Source organism: Mesoplodon mirus (genome assembly GCF_964341445.2).
Source record: "Mesoplodon mirus genome assembly, chromosome: X".
Lineage (NCBI taxonomy): Eukaryota > Metazoa > Chordata > Mammalia > Artiodactyla > Ziphiidae > Mesoplodon > Mesoplodon mirus.
This window is the reverse complement of record NC_138981.1, coordinates 139,033,052-139,057,362: the sequence shown is the minus strand read 5'-3', so window position 1 is coordinate 139,057,362 and position 24,311 is coordinate 139,033,052. Positions and strand designations below refer to the sequence as shown.

The window sequence follows — 24,311 nt, the reverse complement described above, 5'->3', positions numbered from 1 at the left end:
TCAGCCACCCTCAGCAACCTGTGCTCTGTCCCCACTGCTAATTAAAGCGATTCCTCTGGCGTGTGTCCCTTCAGCGACCCAGGGGGCAGTTCCCAAGGGGGCGGGGCCAACGGCATCTGAGGCATTCTCATCCGGGCATTCCCCAGATGCCGCAGCCGCCATCTTTGTTTTGTGCTGAAAGTCGCTACTGACGCCCGCGGACGGCCGGGCGAGGGGAAGTGGCAAGATGGCGGCTCCCAGGGCGGAGGCGTGGGGGCGCGCTTCGGTGGCCACAGGGCTGGGGACGCCTGTGCCTGACCCGAGCGCGGCCTGACCCCAAGCCAAGCGCGCAGCGGCACCGGTCCCTCGCCGCGAGGCAGCGCGAGGTTCTTTTAAGAAGCCTCGGCCGGGAGGAGAAGCCTGCGAGGGCGGGGTGTGGGGGGAAGCAGTGACGTCGCCCGACTCCGCCCCCTCGCCCGACCGCCGCCGCCGCCATGTTTAGTTGTTACTTCTTCACACAAGATGGCGGCTCCCAGGGAGGAGGCATGAGCGCCCTGCCGTTACCGCTCCTCCTGCCGTACAGTTGCCACTTCGGGGTCTAACTCTGCCTCTTTGAAGCGGCTCCTGTGGGACGGAGTCATAAGGAGGGAAGCGAGGATCGGACGCTGCCTTGTGTTTGGTTTGCAGTGGAAGAACTGACCCAAGAGGAAGAGAATAGGGGGGAAGGGGGAGCTAGTCTCAAGATGGCGACTCCCAGGGCGGCAGGCGCAGCCTGAGCAGCAGAGGCGGACTAAAGGGAGACGCTCGAGACCTCACGAGCCGTACGGCGCGAGCCTCCGAGCAGCCCTCGAGAACTCAAGCTCGTTTCACTGGCCTCCGGCGCGCCTCTATTCTTTACAAGTGTCGAGGCTGTTTAGGGAGCGGCCTCTGCACTAAGCGCTGGGCGGGGAAGCGGGACGTTCTCAAGATGGCGGCTCCCACAATTGTGGTCTGAGCTCCGGCGGGGCTGGGACAACCGCGGCGCTTGTGGCTCATTTCCACCCGCCCCGGAAGCCGGCCAGTGCAGGAGACTTGGGGGGGTGTGGGAACCGGGCCGGGGCTCCGCCATTTCCGGCGGGGGAGGGCTACGATTGAGGAAGGGAGGAGAGAGAGGCGGCTCAAGATGGCGGCTCCCAGGGCCTCCCGCTCGAGCTTCTAAGTGGGAGCTCTCAGGCAAGTAGTCAGGGCGGCGGGACTCAGCGGCCTCCAGCTTCTCGGGTCTAGGCGCTCGACAGCTTCAGGAGGCTCTTAAGGAGACGTGGTGAGCGAGAAGAAGGGGAAGAGTAGAAGAGAAGGAGAATAGTTAAGATGGCGGCGTCCATGGAGCCGTTCACCGCTGTGTGAGGAACCGCTTCTCTGTGCGAGACGCCTTAGACGAAAGGGGGTGTGTGTGAGTGGAATTGGGGGTCTCCCTTCTCGCTTGGTGACTTTTTTCACCGCGCCCTTTCCCGGAACTATGGCTTCGGCCGTGTCACCCGCCAACTCGCCAGCAGTGCTCCTGCAGCCCCGCTGGAAGCGAGTGGTGGGTTGGTCGGGTCCAGTGCCCCGGCCCCGCCACGGCCACCGCGCCGTGGCCATCAAGGAGCTCATCGTGGTGTTTGGCGGCGGCAACGAGGGGATAGTGGACGAACTGCACGTGTACAACACGGGTGAGTGCAAAGCCCGTTGGGTTCTCGGATCTTTCCCTCCTCCCTTCATCTCCTCCCTCTCCCTCCTTTTCCCTCCCTCTCTCTCCCCTTCCTTCCCTCCTCCCTCTCTCTCCTTCCTCCCTCTCCCGCCTTCTCCTCCCCTCCCCTGCAGCCCTCTCCCCCGCCTCCTATTCCCCCTCTCCGTCCGCACCGTTCTGCTACTTCTCCCCTCAGAGACCGTTTGCTCTGCCCGGCATCTCTGCTTTCCCTTTGCTCTTTTTCCCATTCTTACACCCCTGATTCCCATGTGTTTGAGAGGCGCTTTTCATTATTGGAGAGGAACCCTGTACCCTGGCTGGTGAGGGAGCGGGGGCGGCGCCCGCGGTGGTGACTTCAGACAGACACCGTTACCCCCGCCAGGCGGGCGGATGCGTCCCTTTGGCGCAGAGTCCCACCCCCTTCCTCCCTCCTCCTGCGCCCGGTCCGCTCTTCCTCATCTCTGGTGCTCTTTCGGGAGAAATGACAACTTCTAGATTACAGATTAGGTCGCCGTCTCGAGAAAAGGAGCAGAGTTGAGCAGCCTAATCCCGACCTGGGGGAGGGGGGCGGGTTGTGTGCTGCGCTGGGTAACCGTCTCCTGGGGACCCACAGGTCAGACGACATTGCTGCTTCCCTCTTGCAGCGTTGACTTCTCCAGTGTTTCTCTACAGATTTCCTGTTGTCTCGATCTGGGATCCTTTGATGTGAGAAATGATTTAATTCCAGTGATCCCGCAGCAGGCTGAGGAGGTTCCCCTGCCCATTCTCATGCCTCCCCCAAAGCCCGGGCCTGGTTGGTTGGGAGGGGCAAGGTTCGGTCAAAGCTGAAGACTGCGGTGCGCCTCTGTCTCTCCGGGTGCTGCTGCCGTGCCGTGCCGGCTTGCCTTCGGCCTGTTGCCTGGTGTCTCCGCTAAGTCTCTAGGGCTTAGCCGCATCCTCCTGCGGCCCCCTCCCCCGTGGTGGCCACTTGGCCCGGTTGGTACACCTGGCGCCTCCTTGGGCCCGAGCTGCCTGTTGAATGGACGCTGGCCCGCAGGGCCTCGCCTGGCCCGGAGGGAGGGAGGGGCTCGGCGGGCGTTTTCGCCGGGAGCGGTGGGCCTAGGTGCCTTGCGGTCCAGTCCACAGCCTGAGAGATGGAGGCGGGGCTGCGGAAAACCCCCTCCCAGCTCAGACAGCGTGCTTTTAGGAAGCTCCCCTCCGCAGCTCGCAGTCGCATTCGGGTCAGCCGCGGCCAGGGGCCGGCTTCCAGCTCTTTCCCCCTCGCCATCTCATCTGGTGAGCTCCTTTGGCCCCAGAGCCATCCTGTCCCAGGGTTCTGGCGGTACGGTGTCCTCGGGTCTGGGCACCTCCTTCCAGCTTTGAGGTTGCTCTGGGATAAGGTGTTGGTTGGAGTGCTGAGGCTTGGAGCTGGGCTCTCGGTTGGGTGCTCCCCACCCCCGCCTCCCCCAAGGCACAGAGTTTAGTTTTCTCTGCATCTTGTAGGTTATTGACCCTACAAAGTTGACTTTCAAGAGGCTGGTGGGTTGCCGGTGACCCTTCACATTCTGGGCCTGAGCACCTGTTGCCTCCAGTGAGGCTGGGCTGGTTGGTGGTGCTCTGTGCCAGATCAGACAGCTGCAGCGGCAACGATTAGCCCGGTAAGGTAAGGTTGAGGGGCAGGGCTGTTTTTAGAGAGGCCGTTGCCCTGAGCAGAACCTCCTAAACTCCTTGGACCAACTTCATTCTCGTAAGGCCTGGAGCAGGCTCCTTGGCAAGGAAAGACAATTTTAGAAAGTAGGGCAGGGGCCTAATTACCATCAGCTCCAAAGTCCACTGCTTCCTGGGGCCTCTGTGTATTCATTAGTTTATTAAAATGAATTGAGCCCTTTGGCGTTAATTCATTCCCCATCTGCAAGGGTGTGTTGTATAGTAGAGGATAGCCAGCCTTCCGAAGGGCTGCAGCCCTGGATTCCTCCAGGGTAGCAGTTTGGAAAGTGCCCTATGAACTCCCTCGGTGACGTCTCACGGTGACGTCTCAGGAGAGCCGTTAGCTGACCCAGCTCCCCGGTCCTCACCAAGTGTTTGCTATTTGACAGAGCCTTGAGCTCCTGCTGTTCTCAGAAAGACAGGCTTGGTGTTGCCTCTCTCCCACCAGCTGTGGCGCAGATGCGCAGCATCCTTAGCTGCTGTCTTGACAGCCAGCCTCCTGCTTATCTTGGTTTTGGTTTGTTTATAAATTTTATTTATTTATTTATTTTTGGCTGTGTTGGGTCTTCGTTGCTGCGCGCGGGCTTTCTCTAGTTGCGGCGAGCGGGGGCTACTCTTCGCTGTGGTGTGTGGGCTTCTCATTGCGGTGGCTTCTCGTTGTGGAGCACGGGCTCTAGGCGCGTGGGCTTCAGTAGTTGTGGCACTCGGGCTCAGTAGTTGTGGCGCGTGGGCTCTAGAGTGCAGGCTCAGTAGTTGTGGCGCACGGGCTTAGTTGCTCCGTAGCATGTGGGATCTTCCTGGACCAGAGTTCAAACCCGTGTCCCCTGCATTGGCAGGCGGATTCTTAACCACTATGCCACCAGAGAAGTCCCTTGGTTTTGTTTTAAATGAGGTCAGAGCATACTCTCTAGTGCTTTTCCTTCTGCAAGATGAGTGCTCAGAGACACTCGCCCTTGGGAGAGAGTTCCCCATTGCTAAGACAAAGGGCTCCAGGGGGCACGTGCTTGCCTCGCTGTCTTGGTCAGCTCAGAGATCTGGGTCAGGGGCTGACAGGGCTGGGGGTGGCAGGTGTGCACTTGAAGGGTGTGTGTGAGAAAGTGTGTGTCCTTCCTCTTTGGTGGCTGTGAAACACTTCACAGGCCTTTGGGAGATCTTAGGGTAGCAACTGTCCTTGACCTCGGGGAATTTTACTTAAACAGCAAAGCGGATTACCCAGAAGACCCGGCCCTGACACAGTGGGGTGTGCCCTGGTGAGGGGAGGGTGTGGCTGGTTGCTAAACCAGTGGCCCAGGGCTGGTCTGCCTCAGTGGTTCTCAAATGTCTGCAGCTGATACCACTGGAAGGAGCCTTGGAAAACATCTAGTGGGACTTCCTTGTTTTTGCACATGAGGAAATTGGGGTCTGAGAGGGGAAGTGACAGGTCCAGGGTCACCCTGCCAGCTGGCAGTGGAGTCAGGCAGAATACAGGCCGTCACCGAGACTGTCGGGCTGTCTCGCCCTTCAGTTAAGGGGTGCGGGCCACCACCTTAGAGACACCTCCCTGTTCCTCTGTCCCTGGAGCTAATTGGTCACTAAATTGAGCTTATCTCAAACCCGTTCCCCCCTCCGTTCCGGGTCCTTCTTGCTCTCACAGTCACTTCCTGCTCGGCCCGGCTGGTTTCACTTGTCGGGAAGTCACGTTCAGCCTTCAAGGCCCCGCTCCCATGTCACCTCTTCTGAGACACACACCCCCCCACCCCCCCCCACCCCCGCTTCGAGCCTCGGCCGAGCAGGAAGGCAGCTGCGGGGAGGGGCTCGGCCACCTCCCACCTCCTGGGTACAGGCCTCCCTTCCTCGGCCCCCCTCCCAGCCGAGAGTGGCGACAAGCCCAAGCCTAGGGAGAAGGAGGGACCCGGAGGTCAGGTCATGCACTGCCCGCCCCGCTACATGAGCGAGAGACGATATGACTGGGGGCAGCTGCCATCTCAGGGTAGAACTGGGACTGTACTTGATGTGAAGAGCAGCGGGTTCTGGCTTCAGACCAGAAGCTGCACCGCCTCACAGACTGCTCCTGATGGCGGTGCAGGGGGCCCCTGCCCTGCCTGGAGTGTTCTAGAATGAGATCAGCCCCTCTTGGGTGCTGTAGAATGAGCTGTCAGGACGTCACAGGTCCCTCTAGCCCGGCCCGCTGAGTCAGAGGTGGCAGGTGACGACAGAGCTGCCGTTTCCCGTGTCGCCTCCTCCCGGCCCTCAGGTGGGCACCTAGCAGTCACTTTAAGTTGGTGACAAGGTTCTCATCTCTGTGTGTGTGTTTCGCCCTGTGACTTCGTGTAAGTTACTTCCACTCCTGGTCTCTGTTCCTTTGTCCATGGAGGGAGGCTCAGAGGTCTGTGTCGGCTTCTATCCCGGGAACTTGGATGAAGCTCCTTCCGGGCACCGCGGGAGGCCATCTCCCCCAGTTCGGGTAGGGCTGATGGCTCCAGCCTGGAAAGCTGCTGCTCTTCTCGGTTTGTCTTTGTGCTGCGCGTGAGGACGGGGCGGAGCGCGGGGGTCTGGGGCCTGGGCGTGCGGAGCAGGCAGGGGACCCGGAGGGGGGCGCTGGGCGTCCCGGAGGCCCGCTGGCTGCTGAACTGAGGACGGGACCCACAGCCCACCGCAAACTAACGTGTACACTTGGGAAGCGGCGAGCCGGGCGCCTTTACCTCGGCAGGTGTGGTGTGCTTTCGGGGGGGGGCGGGGGGCAGGCCTCTCTGCCCAGCTGCAAGTAGAGTCGGGTTACCCAGCCCGGACGGGGTCAGGGACCGGGTGCGCAGTGCTGTCCCGGCTCCTATCGCCCCGGCAGGGGCTCTGTTCGCTCCCAGATCCGTGCCCTGCCCACCGGCCCCTCAGCCCCAATTCGCTTGCCTACGTTCGACCAAAAGTGATCGAGGGCCGTGGAATCAGATTTGCAGTTGGCTGCCGGTTTGGGGTTTTCGGAGAGAGTGTGGTGTATGTTTTAGGGGATGGCCCTTCAAATAACATAGGACAGAAGGCATCCCTCACAAGAGGGCAGTGTTTGCCCCCGGACTTTTCCGGGAAGACCTGGCATAGCAGACGTGGGGGCGGTGGCCCAGTAGGGGCAAGGATGCCAGGCAGAGCAGGGGCAGGTTGGGAGCCCCAGCCCGGCTAGAGGCGATGGGCTTTGGGCAGCTTAGTTGGCACTGACTGCCGCCACCTCTGCCCGTGTTCTGGAGGGGGGAGGGGGTGGGCCCGGGGGGGGCTGCTCCGGACTGTCACCCGGGAAACAGCAGTAGAGATTGATTCGTACCCCCATGGTCCTCCCCAGCTTGTACCGCGGGCTGCTGCTCCCGGCCTGCACTGGTACCTCTTTTGGCCACTTAGAGGTGCAGCCATGGGCCCCTGGACGGTATTTTGGGTGTTAGATGTTTCTTTCCGATGAGCCGTAGAGTGGCGGGAGGTGGCCACATCGCCAGAAGCTGACGAATTTTCTTGGTCAGTGACTTCCTGCTTATTAAGACGACCGTGACGAGAAGCAGGGTGATCACAGGCTGTTTTGAGGTGGCCTCTGAGGCCAAGGGGTTTGGAAGATGGCTTGGATAGAGGGCTGGCACTTGGATGGTAAAAGGAGAAAGTCCCACATCCTTGGGAAGAGAGGCAGTGCCTCAGCCCCTCCTTTCTTAGACTGTATTTTGAAGGCTGGTGGGTGTGGGGAGGAAGAGGGGTGGAGGTTCTGGTTCTAGGGGCTCCCGAGGCGGTCTGACTTCTGCTAACTTTTGTTCTCCAGCGACCAACCAGTGGTTCATCCCGGCCGTGAGAGGGGACATCCCTCCTGGATGTGCAGCCTATGGCTTCGTGTGCGATGGGACTCGCCTGCTGGTGTTTGGCGGGATGGTGGAATACGGCAAATACAGCAACGACCTCTACGAGCTCCAGGTGAGGCCCCGGTTGTTGGGGCGGGGGCGGGGGCAGGCCCCGTGCCACCCAGGACCTTCTCACTCCCTTCAGGTCCCTCCCTCATCAGCACCAGCCCTTCCCTGTGCGGCCAATGGCCCGGCTCATCCCCGATTTAATCACTGAGTCTTGATTTTGCAGGCAAGCCGGTGGGAGTGGAAGAGACTCAAAGCAAAGACGCCCAAAAACGGGCCCCCTCCGTGTCCTCGGCTCGGGCACAGCTTCTCCCTTGTGGGCAACAAATGTTACCTGTTTGGGGGTCTGGCCAACGATAGCGAGGACCCCAAGAACAACATTCCGAGGTGAGACTTTGTCCTGTTCACGTGGAATCCCATGAAGGCGGGTGCTCGCCCACACGCCAGCCAAGCCTGCCGTACCAAGTCCCTTTCCTTTGTGAAGCAAGAGGGTGGCACTGGATGCCCTCTAAGGAGCTTTCCAGCACTGAGGTTTCTAACCCCGAGGAGGCCTCGTGGGAGGAGGGCCAGGCCAGGAGGTAGAAACCCACCTTGCCTTGGGCTGCTTCCTGCTCCTCGGACCCAGTTTAGAGCTGGCGCTTTGCTTCTCAGCATCTGCTGCCTGCAGCCTTCGTGATGGGTGTTGTCCTTTCTAAAGTTTGGCGGTAGTCCTGAGATGGTGCCCCCTTTTCACCCGGGAGGCCCTCATATCATGCCCAGCTTTGTGTGCAGGGCAGACTGGCACACCCCATCCGGCTCTTCCTCTTCTCCTCTCTCTACTCCTCTGGAGCTTCTGGTAGCCCCTCCTTCGGGACGAAGGTAGAAGACCTTGGAGTTTGTGCGGCCTCAGCCCCCTTTGTCTCCCCAGGAGTCCACTATTCACCCATCGAAGCCAGTGGCCTGCCATAACTGACTGTCCTTCTCCAGGTACCTGAATGACTTATACATCTTGGAACTGCGGCCAGGCTCTGGAGTGGTAGCCTGGGACATTCCCATCACTTACGGCGTCCTTCCCCCACCCCGGGAGTCGCACACCGCAGTGGTCTACACCGAGAAGGACAACAAGAAGTCCAAGCTGGTGATCTACGGAGGGATGAGTGGCTGCCGGCTGGGTGACCTCTGGACCCTGGATATCGGTAAGATGTGGGGGCGGCCGGCGTGTGGTGTTGTGTTGGGGCTCACGGGGAGGGGAGTGTCCCCCCCAGCCCCGTACTTGCTGCAGGGTCAGGATAGGACCCATCTGGGGCTGTCATCTTTGCCCCGAGCTTGTGGCGTTGCTTGAAGAAAGAGCAGGGCTCGGTTGGCTGAGTTGGTCTGCTGTCTTCCAGAGAGTGAGGGGAGAGGGAAAGGCCTTTCTAGAATGGAACTGTGTAGGTGAGGTAGCACCCGTCCCTGTCGACTTGTCAGTGGTCAGGCTGTGCCAGGAGCGGGGCCCCCTGCTCTGTCACAGTCAGGGGGGATGTACAGATGCCCTTAGAGCCACGGGGACTCCTCGGGCTGGTCGGCAGGTGGGGAAGTGGGAACGGTTGAAAGGAGTTCAGGCTTTCGACCTGAAGAAGGCTGAGGGGAGAAGGTGGCCGACCACACATCTCTGGAGGGTTAGGTGGTCCTGTGGGGCAGCATCGGTGCTCGAAAGAAACAGTGTCTCGGGAGCAGAATCCCCAGCAGCAGCGGCTCTGTAGGTGGCGGAGGTGGTGTGGGAGAGAGTGTGTCTCGCGGGGAGTCAGAAGGTGCGCCCGCCGCTCCTACCCCGGCCCCAGGCGCGGTGCTGGCTTGTAGCGGGTGCTCAGTGAAGGTTCAGAGGACGGTAAACACAGCTTGGGAAATGCCAGAACCTGGTGATCAGAGGGCCTCCCATGGGCTGTAGGGAGTCCAGGTGTGGAATTCTTACGCTGGGTCAGCACCTGCCTCCCCGCACCTTCCCTGTGTCCGGGGCACATCCTGTGGGTCAGAGGGCCCGTGTCCGACCCAGTGTGGGTAACCTTCCCTTCCCATTGCTCTGCAGAGACTCTGACGTGGAATAAGCCCAGCCTCAGCGGGGTGGCACCTCTTCCTCGAAGTCTCCACTCGGCTACGACCATAGGAAACAAGTGAGCAGCCAGCCACGGCTTTTCCCTTCCTAGCCCGCCCCATCCCCACCCCCACCCCCACCCCCGTGGGCTCGCAGCTTCCTTCCAGCAACCCCTAAGGCCTGAGGAGACCTCTTTCTGGCTGGGCTGGCGTTCGGCAGCCCCGTCTTTCCATTATGACCCTGGGGGACTGAGAAAAGACAGAGGGTAGAGGGGCACAGACCGTCTTCTCTGCCAGCAGCTGAGTGTTTTTGTCAGTGCCAAGGTCCCAAAGTGAATATAAGAACGATGGGGACTGAGGTGAGCTTTAGGTGAGCTAAACCGAGGCTCCACATACTGGAGGTGACACAGTTCTTGTGAGGGCTGAGCCACCAAGTAGGAGAGGGCCACGTCCAGAGCTTCGTGCGTCCTGGGGAGAGCTAGAGGACCAAGTGTGTTCAGAAGTTTCTGGATGGAAGAGGTGGCCTCTAGCTTGGCACCTCCTCTACAATCCTCTCCTACTCTTCCCTCCCTCGTCCCAGAATGTACGTGTTTGGTGGCTGGGTGCCTCTCGTCATGGATGACGTCAAAGTGGCCACACACGAGAAGGAGTGGAAGTGTACCAACACACTGGCCTGTCTCAACCTGGGTATGGCCTCCTCGGGCTGGGCTCAGAGCGGCCTCCTCGGCCTGAAAGCTGTGTGGGGAGCGCAGGGAGCTGAGCTGCTGCTAGGCCGTGCCTCTAGAATCCGCAAGGAGTAGCCAGTGGTCCAAGTGCTCTGAGGGACTCTCCTCCTTTGCGTCTTTTGAATAGGCTCTTCCTACCCAGCGTAACCATGCAGAGCATCCTTCCTGTCTCCTGTTGGTGGTTTCTCACCCACCCTGCAGGGACTTTGCTATATACACGAGCGTTGCCTATAGGTTCCTTTAAAACCGAGGAAACAGGACAGCGGCCTGCTCTACGCAGCGCGGCGCCTGACCCTTGCATTTACTCTGTCCTGGAGACCATCCCATCCCTGCAGGGCGAGTGGCCTCATTCTTTTGAATTGCTCTCGTGGTGTCAAAACTTGCACCAACGCTTCTCGTGAGTATCCTCGCACCATTCTTGCCAAGTGCAGTTGTATTCAAAGAGGAAGACTTAGACGTAGACTTGCTTTCAGAGGGATGTTGCTGCACACACAGATGCCCCTGGCAGTGTTTGCCAGGCCGGCAAACAGTTCGCTCTTCGCGGAGCCCAGTAGGCACTTGACTCTCCCCATGGGCCAGCCCCCATTCCCTCCCCTGAGCCCTGGCTGCATCAGCACGAACATCAAACTGCCAGGCACCTTCTGGGTTAAGTTTGCCTTAATCGTGAGTGAGGGTATGTATTTTTCCTTGGATCCTCTTGTCACCTTTTCTGTAACTTGCGTTCACCTTCGCCCATCTCTTTCTAGAGGCTCTTGTGTTGCTTGATGTGTGAGAAGGGAAACCTTTGGCTGTGTGTTTCACATAGTTTTCTCAGTTTGTAGTTCATGGTTTATAATTTTTTACAGTCTTTTTGCTATATCGAGTTGTTTTTGTTTTTGTCTTTGTCTTAATTTAGTAATCTTTGATGACTTCCTGGTTTTAATTCCCCATCCCTGACAGCGAAAGGCCAAAGAGCCCTTGGGGGTTGTCTATTCCTCTGCCCCCTGCTAACCTTCACATCCTGCCCTCCCCAGATACCATGGCCTGGGAGACCATCCTGATGGATACGCTGGAGGACAATATTCCCCGGGCCCGCGCCGGCCACTGTGCTGTAGCCATCAACACCCGCCTGTACATTTGGAGTGGGCGTGACGGCTACCGAAAGGCCTGGAATAACCAGGTCTGCTGCAAGGACCTCTGGTACCTGGAAACAGGTAAGGCCGACCAGAGGAGAGCTGCCATGCCCACCCCTGAAGTCTCTGCCACCGCCTTCTCACCAGCGGTGCTCTCTTACAGAAAAGCCACCGCCCCCGGCCCGGGTACAGCTGGTACGAGCCAACACCAACTCCCTGGAGGTGAGCTGGGGGGCTGTGGCAACAGCCGACAGTTATCTTCTGCAGCTCCAGAAATATGACATTCCTGCCACGGCTGCTACTGCCACCTCCCCTACACCCAATCCAGTCCCATCTGTGCCTGCCAACCCTCCCAAGAGCCCTGCCCCAGCAGCAGCCGCGCCTGCTGTGCAGCCACTGACCCAAGTAGGCATCACGCTCCTGCCCCAGGCTGCGGCCACGACCCCATCCACCACCACCATCCAGGTCCTGCCGACGGTGCCTGGTAGCTCGATCTCCGTGCCTGCCGCAGCCAGGACTCAAGGTGAGCTGGGGGCCGGGCTCTCAAGGGCAGGATCCGGCCCACCAGGGGGTCACGTGCCTTGAGTGAGGACCGCTGGACAGACGGCACACCTGGTGGCCGTTCGTGCAGGCTTGTGGCCAAGTGGTGGCGGGGGACCTCGGTCTTGACCTTGGAGGCTGTCACTGAGGGTGTCTGGAAGGGCCAGATGTGAAGCACAAGCAGGTCACAGAAGCTGTTCGCCTCTGCCCCTTCTCTTGCCAGGTGTCCCTGCTGTTCTCAAAGTGACCGGTCCTCAGGCTACAACAGGAACCCCGTTGGTCACCATGCGACCTGCCAGCCAGGCTGGGAAAGCCCCTGTCACTGTGACCTCCCTTCCCGCAGGCGTGCGGATGGTCGTGCCTACACAGAGCGCCCAGGGGACAGTGAGAAGCTAGGGCGGGGCGGGGCTTTCCTGGTGGTCGGTGGTGCGCTGACAGGGTTTGAGTCCCGCTCATCCTGGACCTGTAAAGCGCTGATGAGGCAACCGCTCGTCACTAACTTAAGGGTTAATAAGTTCACGGCTCAGAACAACCCGTCTGACCTCAAGGGCATTTTAAATGTATATTTTCTTGTCCTGGAGCCTGAGGGGAGAATCTAGCCAGCTGGGGTTTGATTCAGCCACATGAGGAGAGAGCTGTATCTGTCTCCGTGGTCTTTAGGAAAGATCCAGAACTACTGGTAACTCTTGCTGCCGGGTTGTTGTGCCTCGTCAGTGGTAGGAGTCCACGTCTGGGGTCAGTAGAGCAGGGCCCGGCAGTCCTGACGCTGAGAGGTGCCGCTTCAGGGCGAGCCAGGCGGGTTCTGGCGCAGGCCGTGGAGCAGGGAGCGTGGTGGCCTCGGGCCTGGCACTCCCTGTGGGCTCACACTCCCTGCACCCACTACAGGTCATCGGCAGCAGCCCGCAGATGAGTGGCATGGCGGCGTTGGCAGCCGCGGCTGCCGCCACCCAGAAGATCCCTCCTTCCTCGGCACCCACGGTGCTGAGTGTCCCGGCCGGCACCACCATCGTCAAAACTGTGGCCGTGACGCCTGGCACCACCACCCTCCCAGCCACTGTGAAGGTGGCCTCCTCGCCAGTCATGGTGAGCATCCCTTGGGCCTGGTTCTCAGCCTTGGGGCCGGGGGCTTCTGGGCCCTGTGATCAGACAGCGGTCACTCCTTCCGGGCTTCGGACCAACCCATGGAGGCTGTAGGTCCGTAACTGGTGTTTGCTGTGGGCTGTGGAATAAGCTGGCAGCCGTAGGGGTGTGGCAGCCTTAGGCTAGACTTGCTGGCCCAGTGTCCTCCCTTGCTTTGCTAGAGGAAAGGTAAACCAAACTGAGCTGGGGACGCACTCACGCATGCATGCGTGGGGCAGGGCAGGCTAGAGTTTTGCTGTGCGCCCTCTCCCCACCCCACCCCCGCCCCCGCCATTCCAGGCAGAGGCTGGTGCGCTCTCTGCCCCGCCCACCACTCTTCTCTGCTCCCTCCAGGTGAGCAACCCAGCCACTCGCATGCTGAAGACTGCAGCCGCCCAGGTGGGGACGTCTGTCTCCTCTGCTGCCAACACGTCCACCCGCCCCATCATCACAGTACACAAGTCGGGGACTGTGACAGTGGCCCAGCAAGCACAGGTGGTGACCACAGTGGTGGGTGGGGTCACCAAGACCATCACCCTGGTGAAGAGCCCCATCTCTGTCCCAGGAGGCAGTGCTCTGGTGAGTGGTGGGTGCCAGGAGAGCCCAGTCCAGGCCGTGCCCTTGACTGGTCTCTGGATCACTCTCTGTGCTCTGTCTCTTCCTTTTCAGATTTCCAATCTGGGCAAAGTGATGTCAGTGGTCCAGACCAAACCAGTTCAGACTTCTGCAGTCACAGGCCAGGCGTCTACAGGCCCGGTGACTCAGATCATCCAGGTGAGCTCGTGGGCCCCAGACTGTGACACAAGCAAGAGTGGGCGCTGGCCTGGGGTTAGAACTCGCGTCCCTGCCTAGACATGATCCCATGAGCACAGATGGCACAGAAGGTCCTGCTGCTTGGTCCTGTCACCCTCGGTCTTCAGAATATTCTGAGTTGCTTGGGCTGCCAGTGGAGACTAGCCAGACCAGAGTCACCGTTAAACTTGCCATTCTTCTAAAAAAAGGATGGATAGATATATATGGGTATAACTGAATCACTTAGCTGTACACCTGAAACTAACACAACATTGTAGATCAGCTGTGTTTCAATTAAAACTAAAAAAAACAAAAACAAAAAAACATTTCCCATCTTGACAACGATGCCGGTTCAGCTCACCCCCACTTCACGTGTTTTCCCCTTACAGACCAAAGGGCCCCTGCCAGCCGGGACTATCCTGAAGCTGGTGACATCAGCAGATGGGAAGCCCACCACCATCATCACTACCACGCAGGCCAGCGGGGCAGGGACTAAGCCCACCATCCTGGGCATCAGCAGCGTGTCCCCCAGCACCACCAAGCCTGGCACGACCACTATCATCAAGACCATCCCCATGTCGGCCATCATCACGCAGGCGGGCGCCACGGGTAGGGGCCTCCTCCAGCGTGCTGGTGAGGGACAACGTCAGGAGGGAAAAGACAGGCAGATGGAGGGCGGGCTGCGACGTGTTTCCATTCTGGTTTTCCCCTCTTTTCCACCCTCTCCCTGCCTTTTCCTTAAGATATGTCGGGAGGTAGCAGGGGTACGGCTACAGTTGGTACTTTTTTGTTTTAATCAAGGGGCAGCAGGGGTAACTGCTTGAAAGGGGGCCCAAGAGAAACGGGACCTGGCAGCAGGCCCGGGTGGGAGGCCGGCGCTGTCCCTCGTGGCCCGGCCTGAAGCCAGGCTGCCCCCCTCTCCTCCAGGTGTGACCAGCAGTCCCGGCATCAAGTCCCCCATCACCATTATCACCACCAAGGTTATGACTTCCGGAACTGGAGCCCCCGCCAAAATCATCACTGCTGTTCCCAAAATCGCCACTGGCCACGGGCAGCAAGGAGTGACCCAGGTGCGGCGTGCCTGGCCCTCTCCTCACCCCAGAGTCCAGTCCGGGAGCCCAGCAGGCCACGTGGGTCTTCCCGTGGGGCCTGGGAGGGCCAGCGCAGGGTCTGGCCAGCCCACACGTGACGTGGGGTTGCTTTCCTCTGTCATCCCAGGTGGTGCTGAAGGGCGCCCCCGGCCAGCCGGGCACCATCCTCCGTACCGTGCCCATGGGCGGCGTCCGCCTGGTCACCCCTGTTACCGTCTCCGCTGTCAAGCCGGCTGTCACCACGTTGGTCGTGAAGGGCACAACAGGTGTGTAGGCCGTGGGGGGAGTGGGGCAGAGTTGGGGTGCGCCCCGGCCCCGCCTGCCCAGGGAGAAAAGCTGCCGGGAAGGCGGTGCCAACAGCGGGCTTCCTCCCACATCCCACCCCCGCCTCCCTCTCTGCCTTCAGGCGTCACGACCCTAGGCACCGTGACAGGCACCGTGTCCACCAGCCTCGCCGGGGCCGGGGGCCACAGCACCAGTGCCTCCCTGGCCACACCCATCACCACCTTGGGCACCATCGCCACCCTCTCGAGCCAGGTGATCAACCCCACTGCCATCACCGTGTCGGCGGCACAGACCACGCTGACGGCGGCCGGTGGGCTCACCACCCCCACCATCACCATGCAGGTAGGGCAGCCGGGAGAGCACGTGGAAGCGCGGGCCCAGCCTCAGGGTTCCGGTCTCCACGTTGGGGCCATCCTCTCCAGGCTTCCTTCTGCTGCCATGTGCAGCTGGGTCCTTTTTTTCCCTCCCGTGTGTGGCACCCGTAGGACGGTTTCCCTGTAGCCATGTGATCACGATTCTTAGTCACCGTCTGATAGCGTGTCGTGCTGAGATAATATATTTCAGCCATTTTTAGTTTTTGAGCATTAGGCTTTTTCTTTCGTGATACTGTAGAGGATACGATAATTCATTTTGGGGTGCATATAGCATCTTTCTCTTCGTACGTTGTAAGCTGAATTGCTGGTAAAGTGCTGAAGCGTCTGTGGCTGGCCTTGGTACAGCCTGGGGTCAGCAGGGTTCCCAGCCCAGGCCTTGCCCCCGCCCAGCCCCTTCCCAGTCCTTGTGGCCCTTGAGGTGATGCAGTACCTCCTCCTAGGTTCCTGAGAGAGTCAGTGTTTGGGGTCAGAGGGTGAGCAGGTCCTGGATTTGCCGGCTTTGTTGCTTTAGGAGCCAAGTTGGCGGTCCCAGCCACCGTAGGGGATGCTGTACTAATTCCCCATCTGGCCTCTTCCCCAGCCTGTCTCCCAGCCTACCCAGGTGACTCTGATCACAGCGCCCAGCGGGGTAGAGGCCCAGCCTGTGCACGACCTCCCCGTGTCCATTCTGGCCTCGCCTACTACAGAACAGCCCACGGCCACGGTTACCATCGCTGACTCAGGCCAGGGTGACGTGCAGCCTGGCACTGTGACACTGGTGTGCTCCAACCCGCCCTGCGAAACCCACGAGACGGGCACCACCAACACAGCCACCACCACCGTCGTGGCTAATCTTGGGGGGCACCCGCAGCCCACCCAAGTGCAATTTGTCTGCGACAGACAAGAGGCAGCTGCTTCTCTCGTGAGCTCCACAGTGGGCCAGCAGAACGGCAGCGTGGTTCGCGTCTGCTCCAACCCGCCGTGCGAGACCCACGACACGGGCACCACCAACACAGCCACCACCGCCACCTCCAACATGGCTGGGCAGCACGGCTGCTCCAACCCGCCGTGCGAGACCCACGAGACGGGCACCACCAGCACAGCCACCACCGCCATGTCGGGCATCGGAGCCGGGCAGCGGCGAGACGTCCGGTACACCTGTGTGGGAAGCACTGTGCCCGCCGTGGTCCGGGTCAGCATGGCTGCCGGGGCGTCAGAGGGGGCCCAGGGCTCTGTCAAGCCCTCGTGCCAAACCCGCCAGACCAGCGCGACCAGCACCACCATGACTGTGATGGCCACCGGGGCCCCGTGCTCAGCTGGCCCGCTCTTCAGACCAAGCCTGGCCCTGGAGGCTGGTGGCCGTGGCGCCACGCTCGTGCAGTTGGGCCCTCTGAGCACCCAGGTCAGGCCTGGCGGTGAGGGTAGCCCCCTAGCTGGCCTGGGCCCGCTGGCGTCTGGGGGGCGCCAGCCGGAGGCGCATCACGCCCACACGACGTACACCGCCACCACGGCCCGCTCTACCGTGGGTGGCGGGGAACCCATTGAGGTGCAGGGGATGCCCGTGCTTGGGTACGAGAGCTCGCCTGGCGCCGCTGTGACTGCGAAGGCCCTGGAGGCACTGCTGTGCTCCTCGGCCACCGTGACGCAGGTCTGCTCCAATCCCCCGTGCGAGACCCACGAGACGGGCACCACCCCTACGCCCACCACCGCCATGTCCACCGGGGGTGCAGGCCAGCCAGAGGGTGGGCAGCAGCCCCCCGCTGGCCGCCCCTGTGAGACGCACCAGACGGCTTCCACCGGTACCACCATGTCAGTCAGCATGGGTGCCCTGCTCCCTGACGCCGCGCCCTCCCACAGAACCCTAGAGTCCGGCTTGGAGGGGGCGGCACCACCCGCAGTTACCCCCCAGGCTGGAGCTTCGTTGCTGGCTCCTTTCCCGACGCAGAGGGTGTGCTCCAACCCACCCTGTGAGACCCACGAGACAGGCACCACGCACACGGCCACCACCGTCACCTCCAACATGAGTTCCAACCAAGGTAGGTGGACGCAGCCAGCCTGGCACCCGTGCTCCCCGGGGCCCAGGCCCCAGCAAGAGGCCCTCGGTTTGATTCCACAGAGCTCGGTTAACTAGCCTGGGCGGCTCCTCTGGGCGATGGTGTCCCCTGCTGGCAGAGCTGGGTGGAAACCCTGCTGGAGTGGGGCCTGGCATCCTGCTCTCCGCTTGCCCCCTGCAGACCCCCCGCCGCCCACCAGCGACCAGGGAGAGGTGGAGAGCACCCAGGGCGACGGCGTGAACATCCCAGGTTCCAGTCCTATCACGACAACGGTGTCCTCCACGCTGACACGGGCCGTGACCACTGTGACACAGTCCACACCGGTCCCGGGCCCTTCGGTGCCGGTAAGAGCCCCTGGAGGGCCCCCCTCTGTCTGCCTCCCTGCTGCCCGCTGCACTTCAGGCCTGCGCTGTTCCAGGATTGGACACCAGGTGTCGCTCTCGCTCCAGGCACGTGCCACTCCTGGTTCCTTTTCCAGACCATAGAAGGGCAGCCTCGTGCCTGACAAGGCAGGGCGCAGGAGGCCCCCAGGCTTGGTGGGTGTCTCCTGGGCGCTTTTCTTTCTGTAGCTGTTTCCTATGGCTTGTTACTTGTCTGTTGCCTGTAACAGTGGCACAGCGGGAGTCTGAGGGCCCCTTTGGCGAGGCAGGGAGACCTCTGTGAGGATGGGGTAAAATTGGCCGGCAGGTCAAGGGTCTCTACTCCTCTTGCCACACCCCCCACTGCTCAGTGACCTGCCGCCCCTGCTCATCAGATGGGGTCGTGGCGGCCCCTGGGGAATGCAAATCCTGGCCCACAGGGAAAGATGAAGGTCTGCCTGGTTCTGGTCTCCCACTCCTTCCCTCTGACAGGGGCTTCTCTCCCTTTCTAGAAGATCTCATCAGTGACTGAGACTACCCCAGGGGCTCTGACCACCGAAGTCCCCATCCCGGCCACGATAACAGTGACCATAGCCAACACAGAAACTTCTGACATGCCCTTCTCTGCTGTTGACATCCTGCAGCCCCCAGAGGAGCTCCAGGCCTCGCCAGGGCCTCGCCAGCAGCTTCCGCCACGGCAGCTCCTGCAGCCTGCCTCCGCACCCCTGATGGGGGAGTCCGCCGAGGTCCTGTCAGCCTCCCAGGCCCCCGAGCTCCAGGCCGCCGTGGATCTGAGCAGTACAGGGGACCCGTCTTCAGGCCAGGAGCCTGCCAGCTCAGCCGTGGTAGCCACTGTGGTGGTCCAGCCGCCCCCGCCCACGCAGTCCGAAGTAGACCAGTTGTCACTTCCCCAAGAGCTGATGGCCGAGGCCCAGGCGGGCACCACTACCCTCATGGTAACGGGGCTCACCCCCGAGGAGCTGGCGGTGACTGCCGCTGCTGAAGCGGCCGCCCAGGCCGCGGCCACAGAGGAAGCCCAGGCCCTGGCCATCCAGGCCGTGCTCCAGGCCGCGCAGCAGGCCGTCATGGGTAGGTGCTGGGGGCACGGTAGGTGGCTCACCCCACTGTCTTTGGTTAAGGGTAGGTGGGAGCCCCGAGGGGAAGACGGACTCCTCGGGAGGCGTGAGGAACCCGGGTTCCGGAGCCTCCCTGCTGGCAGCCCTGGCTGGCAGGCCCCGGTGACAGGCAGCCTGGGAAGAGGAGGCTTGTCTCCCGCTAGGGCAGCACGCCGCAGACTTGACGGGGAGGGCAGGCTGACTTGGGCGCCCAGGAAGGAAGCGGGCTTTCTCGGGCGGGGGAGGGCAGGGTAGAGGTGGGCCGGAAACGAGGTCTGAGAGACTCTGGGGGCCGGTTCTGAGGGCCGGCGCCCACCAGGGCTGCCCCTAGCTCCGGGAGGGCGGTGACCGTGGGCAGCTGGGGCTGGGCTCTCCCGCCTGCTGCTCCTCCTAAGTAGAAGTCGTGTCCACCTGGAGCAGGCACCGGGGAGCCCATGGACACGTCGGAGGCGGCGGCCGCTGTGACGCAGGCGGAGCTGAGCCACCTGTCGGCCGAGGGCCAGGAGGGCCAGGCTACCACCATCCCCATCGTGCTGACACAGCAGGAGCTGGCCGCCCTGGTGCAGCAGCAGCAGCTCCAGGAGGCGCAGGCCCAGCAGCAGCAGCAGCACCACCTCCCCACGGAGGCGCTGGCCCCTGCCGACAGCCTCAACGACCCGAGCATCGAGAGCAACTGCCTCAACGAGCTGGCCGGGGCTGCGCCCAGCACCGTGGCACTGCTGCCCTCCACGGCCACCGAGAGTGAGTGGGGCCCTGCTCCCCCGGGGAACTCGGTTGATTGTGGAAGAAAGTCTCGGGACGGGGCGGGGGCTGGTCCCGGGCCCCTCCGTGCAGAGGCGGGCGTGTCCTCTAGCCTGCGGGAAGGGCTCCCACGCAAAAGCCAGGCCTCCGGGGCCTTTCCTGTTGATGCCGTCTTTACTCCCAGGCCTGGCTCCATCCAACACGTTTGTGGCCCCCCAGCCAGTCGTGGTCGCCAGTCCCGCGAAGCTGCAGGCCGCGGCTACCCTGACAGAAGTGGCCAATGGCATCGAGTCCCTAGGCGTAGTGAGTCTGGAGTGACGGGGACTCGGGGGTGGGGTGCAGCATCTGGGCCCCGAGGGTGGAGGGCCTGATCTCTTCTCCCCTCTCTGACTTCCAGAAGCCAGACCTACCGCCCCCGCCCAGCAAAGCCCCCGTGAAGAAAGAGAACCAGTGGTTTGATGTGGGGGTCATTAAAGGCACCAACGTGATGGTGACACACTATTTCCTGCCGCCCGATGACGCTGCCCCGTCGGATGTAAGTGTCCCCGCGAGCTGAGACCCCCGGGTGGGTAGCGATTTATGAAGCTCCCCGGGGGCACGCCTGTCTTAGAGCTGCCCCCTCTCTCTCCCTGTGACTCTTGAAGTGGCTGTGAAGCCCAGCGTCGGCCCACCTTGCCCTGTCCCCCCCTTGTCGTGAAGGGGCTGCCGTGGCTGCCCTTTCCCCGGCCCACCCACCCCACCGTGTGGACCTGCATCGTGCCCAGGGTAGAAAACTCCTCTGCTGGCCCCAGAGCCATGCTCCAGCAGCCCTCTCACGTCACTTCCGTGTCTCCCTTCCCGTTCGCCCGGCCTCTTCCCGCAGGACGACTCGGGCACGGTGCCCGACTATAACCAGCTGAAGAAGCAGGAGCTGCAGCCTGGCACTGCCTATAAGTTCCGTGTTGCCGGGATCAACGCCTGTGGCCGGGGGCCCTTCAGCGAGATCTCAGCCTTTAAGACGTGTCTGCCTGGCTTCCCGGGGGCCCCCTGTGCCATTAAGATCAGCAAAGTGAGTCTCGCCGTTGCGTCAGCCTCTGCCCTCGGCTAAGTCCGTGCGCTCTGTGTTGGCCCGGGTGGGGGTGACTCGGGAGGGGGCCCCAAGGTGTGGGCGGAGCCAGCTGGCTCTGGGGTGAGGCTTCTGGTCCTGGCTCTGTCAGCGACGGCCAGGGAGACAAGGGCAAGTTCCTCCCCATGCCTCTGCCACCGCCTCCCGCTTTGACACACTGTGTGCTGTGCTCCACGTGGTCTTTCATCTAATCCTTAACCCCCCGATGAGGAGGAGGCCGAGGCCCCAGGAGGCTAAACGAGAAGCCGTGCGCTAGGTGGCCACGCAGGGCTATAGGAAGGCTGTCTGGAGCCCCGCTCGTTTCGTTGTGCTGTCGCGTCAGGCCGCCTTCCAGGTGTGGGCAGAAGAAGCCATCTCTTTGGAGCTCCTCGAACTCTGCTCTGAAACAGCTTTGTTGTGTTAGCAGGAGGGGTGAAGTATGAGCAGTCAGTTCCGGAGGCTTTGAAGCATTCCAGGCCCTCTGTACCCGGGCGGGCGGGGTGGGAATAAGTCACGAAGGCCGAAGATGGCCCAGCTTTTGGTCTCTGCCCCCCTCGGTTCCAGAGTCCAGATGGTGCTCACCTCACCTGGGAGCCGCCCTCTGTGACCTCCGGAAAGATCATCGAGTACTCGGTGTACCTGGCCATCCAGAGCTCGCAGTCTGGGGGCGAGCCCAAGAGCTCCACCCCCGCGCAGCTGGCCTTCATGCGGGTGTACTGTGGGCCCAGCCCCTCCTGCCTCGTGCAGTCCTCCAGCCTCTCCAACGCCCACATCGACTACACCACCAAGCCCGCCATCATCTTCCGCATCGCTGCCCGCAACGAGAAGGGCTACGGCCCAGCCACGCAAGTCAGGTGGTTGCAAGGTGGGTGCTGTTCGTTGGGCTCCTTGGGGCGGCTCTAGGGAGAGGTTGGGGGGAGGCGGAGGAGAGCCCCGCGAGCGTCTCCGGGACCACCCGGCTCCAAGCTGGACTTGGTGGCTTTATATTCTGGGGCGGGTGAGGGCCTAGGGCCCTGGGGCGATGTCTCGGAGTGGAGGGTTGCTCGCCTTATCTGGGGGTGCAGAAAAAGCTGCTCGGGGCTGGGGGGGCGGGGAGGGCTGCCGGGACCTGCAGCAGGAGGCACGGGGTGGGGAGCAGAGGCCTCGGGCTGCTCTGTCAAGAGTTGGCACGGGGTTGGGGGGGCCACGGGCGTCGTCCCCGCTCTCGTCCCCTCAGCTGGGCCACTGGAGTCATCTCACCCCCGTTGCTGAGCTGCTCCCTCACTGTTGCCTCTTTCCTTTCAGAAACCAGTAAAGACAGCTCTGGCGCCAAGCCGGCCAGCAAGCGGCCCATGTCCTCTCCAGAAATGTAAGTGGGGAATGCCTTTCAGGAGCCTTCTGAGGCCGGGGGTGGGCGGATCCCGGGAGGAAGGAGCGGTGGGGACAGTAGGGCCCACCTTCTCCTTAAGCGAGGGGGGCTGCTTAACCGGGCGTGACGCCTCGCTAGGGCCCAGTCAGAGCCCCCGATGAGTCCCGCTCGCTTCACCGTGGGGACCCACACTGACGCTTTCGCTCTGCCTTTGCCTCCCGTCTCCCAAGGAAATCCGCTCCAAAGAAATCAAAAGCAGACGGTCAGTGAGAGGCAGCTGCCCTGCGCCTGGCTGCTTCTCCAGATTCCCCTCTGCTTCAGGACCGCCACCCGCCCGGGCCTGCCCGCCCCGCCCACCCGGCGCTCACTTCGCCCTCACCGGCCACCACACCGGCTGCCATTCTCTCTCCCTCTCTCTCTCTCTCCCTCTGTTTTAAAACTAATCTTGAGAAAGCACATTTTACCATTGCTGTGGGGAGGAAGCAGAAGGCAGATGTGGAAGAGGCCCCCTTCCACTCCCCGCCCAGCGCCTGCCAGGGGACCAAGGCCCCAGGAGTGGGGGGTGGGCGTAGAAGCCGAGGAGAGGTCCCCCCCCCCCGGCCCCTTCCCCACCTCCACACCCTGAACTGGGTGTCTGTCTGGTTCTGTTGCATTTTCTTCCATTAGTGTTTCCCGACACCCACCCGCCCTTCTGCTTCTCCCACCCCGCCCTGCCTGGCACTCCCATGGGAAGCTGACACATTTTCTCAGAGGCCTTCGTACACCCACCTCTTTCTCCCTTCCCTTTTCTTTCCCATTTGAAAAAAGAGAAGAAAGAAAGAAAAAGAAAGAGGTGGAGAAGGAACCCCGTGGTGGCCTGAGCAGTGTTCTGTGAAAACCTCCCGACTCCCAATTGGGGCGTAGAGTAGCCGCCCACGGAGCCTGGCTTCTGCCTCTCTGGGGTTGGGGCTAGGGGCCACATCACCAACTGCTGCATTTGTTTTTTTGTTGTTGTTGTTTTTTGCGGTATGTGGGCCTCTCCCGTTGCAGAGCACGGGTTCCGGACGCGCAGGCTCACGGGCCCAGCCGCTCCGCGGCATGTGGGATCTTCCCGGACCGGGGCACGAACCCGCGTCCCCTGCGTCGGCAGGCGGACTCAACCACTGCGCCACCAGGGAAGCCCTGTTGTATTTTTTTTTAAGTTGAAATTGATGGAGTTAACATTTTTATTGTAATTTTAGCCTTAGCGTGTGGGGTTTTGTCCCTTTTTTTTGTTGTTGTTGTTAGCTGTGTACAGAACGTGTATCTTCCCCCCGCCCCCTTTTGTTTAAACTCTTTTTCTCCTTGGCTAAGCCTTGGCAGGGATCTTTCTGGAGGAGAAGCTGGGGCAGCCAGGGTAGGAGAGACATGGAATCTCCCCTGTGGGCCTGGTGTTTGCTGCCCAGCCCGGTTTCCTCTTTCTGGCCCCCGCCCTCTGCCCCTCTGCCTGTCCCCAGGCCTCTGGGACAAAGGAGGGTGAGCCGTCAAACCTCACTCCCCACGGGCAGTTGCTCCACACCTAGAGGCTTGAGCTTGAGAGTCCACTAGAGCCCAAGATCGGGTCGCTGAGGAGGATGGTGTGGAGGTGGGGGCCACGGCCTGACACCCAGTCCTGGGTTCACAGCACTCTCCACGACCCCCAGGCTCGCTCCCTGGCATGACCGCTTAGAGCATCCAACACCCACAGCTGCCGCTTCCTGCAGCCGCCCTCTCTCGACAAAGCTGATGCATGATGGAGGGGAACTTGGCCTCAGAGGCAGCCTGGGAGGGCAAGTTGGGTGGTACCACCGATTCTGTGAATTTACAGTGCAGTCCCCAAGCTGGGCCCATCCTCCTAGGGCCAGGCTTGGTGGGCTTGGGGCTCTGCTTGGAATAGCTAGTGACAGCTTGCTGCCCCACGCCCAAGCTTTAGGCAACGAGTGAGACTTGCAGGCGGGTCGCACAGAAGGATTTGAAATGACCAGCCGGTCTCTTCAAAACCCCTTTCTCTGCCCTGGAGACGCAGCTGTGGCCGGGGGGACCCCAGCCTCTGCAAACCCCCGCCCCTGGCCCACGCCCTCTGGGGCCTCTGATTTGTTGTATTATAGTATATTTCGCTGTGGAAAACGTCATGTTTAGTCACCTTGGAGCCCACCGCCTGGTCCCATTGTTTTCCCCCATCCCTATTCCCGAGCACCCGTTGATCTCTTGTTTCTGGAAACAGTAAGCTCGTTCACCTATTGTAGAGTAACCCCCGTGACTCAATATTACCATAGTGCGATGTCGTTTTGTGCTATTTTGAACAATTAAAAGACTTTTTTTGAAATAACCA

The 24,311-nt window shown here is 61.4% G+C and overlaps 1 protein-coding gene across 8 annotated transcripts; it reads left to right on the top strand.

The window, feature by feature from the left end:
* Nucleotides 1–24,311, top strand: HCFC1 (host cell factor C1). Of its 8 annotated transcripts, none has more exons than XM_082609678.1 (26): nucleotides 1–1,667; nucleotides 7,134–7,282; nucleotides 7,442–7,602; nucleotides 8,182–8,390; nucleotides 9,260–9,344; nucleotides 9,845–9,951; nucleotides 11,003–11,182; nucleotides 11,265–11,624; nucleotides 11,865–12,025; nucleotides 12,527–12,724; nucleotides 13,115–13,339; nucleotides 13,430–13,534; nucleotides 13,942–14,185; nucleotides 14,480–14,622; nucleotides 14,771–14,909; nucleotides 15,050–15,270; nucleotides 15,883–17,317; nucleotides 17,516–17,679; nucleotides 18,210–18,783; nucleotides 19,227–19,550; nucleotides 19,735–19,853; nucleotides 19,948–20,085; nucleotides 20,413–20,598; nucleotides 21,199–21,499; nucleotides 21,919–21,982; nucleotides 22,213–24,311. In XM_082609678.1, the coding sequence occupies exons 1-26, from the start codon at nucleotides 1,475–1,477 to the stop codon at nucleotides 22,250–22,252; spliced, it is 6,225 nt and encodes a 2,074-aa protein (XP_082465804.1). In that variant the 5' UTR covers nucleotides 1–1,474; the 3' UTR covers nucleotides 22,253–24,311. The 8 variants fall into 8 exon arrangements, with proteins under 8 accessions (XP_082465804.1, XP_082465807.1, XP_082465806.1 ...); XM_082609681.1 differs by having other exon boundaries at nucleotides 2–1,667; nucleotides 18,339–18,783; nucleotides 19,230–19,550; nucleotides 22,213–24,310; XM_082609680.1 differs by having other exon boundaries at nucleotides 2–1,667; nucleotides 18,339–18,783; nucleotides 22,213–24,310.

Bases quoted from the DNA above. Each gene is read 5' to 3' on its own strand.
- HCFC1 (XM_082609676.1), top strand. From the start codon at position 1,475: ATGGCTTCGGCCGTGTCACCCGCCAACTCGCCAGCAGTGCTCCTGCAG. The intron at 12,725-13,114 runs GTGAGCATCCCT...TGCTCCCTCCAG, and splicing joins TGGCCTCCTCGCCAGTCATG to GTGAGCAACCCAGCCACTCG. The intron at 18,784-19,226 runs GTAGGTGCTGGG...GTCCACCTGGAG, and splicing joins CGCGCAGCAGGCCGTCATGG to CAGGCACCGGGGAGCCCATG.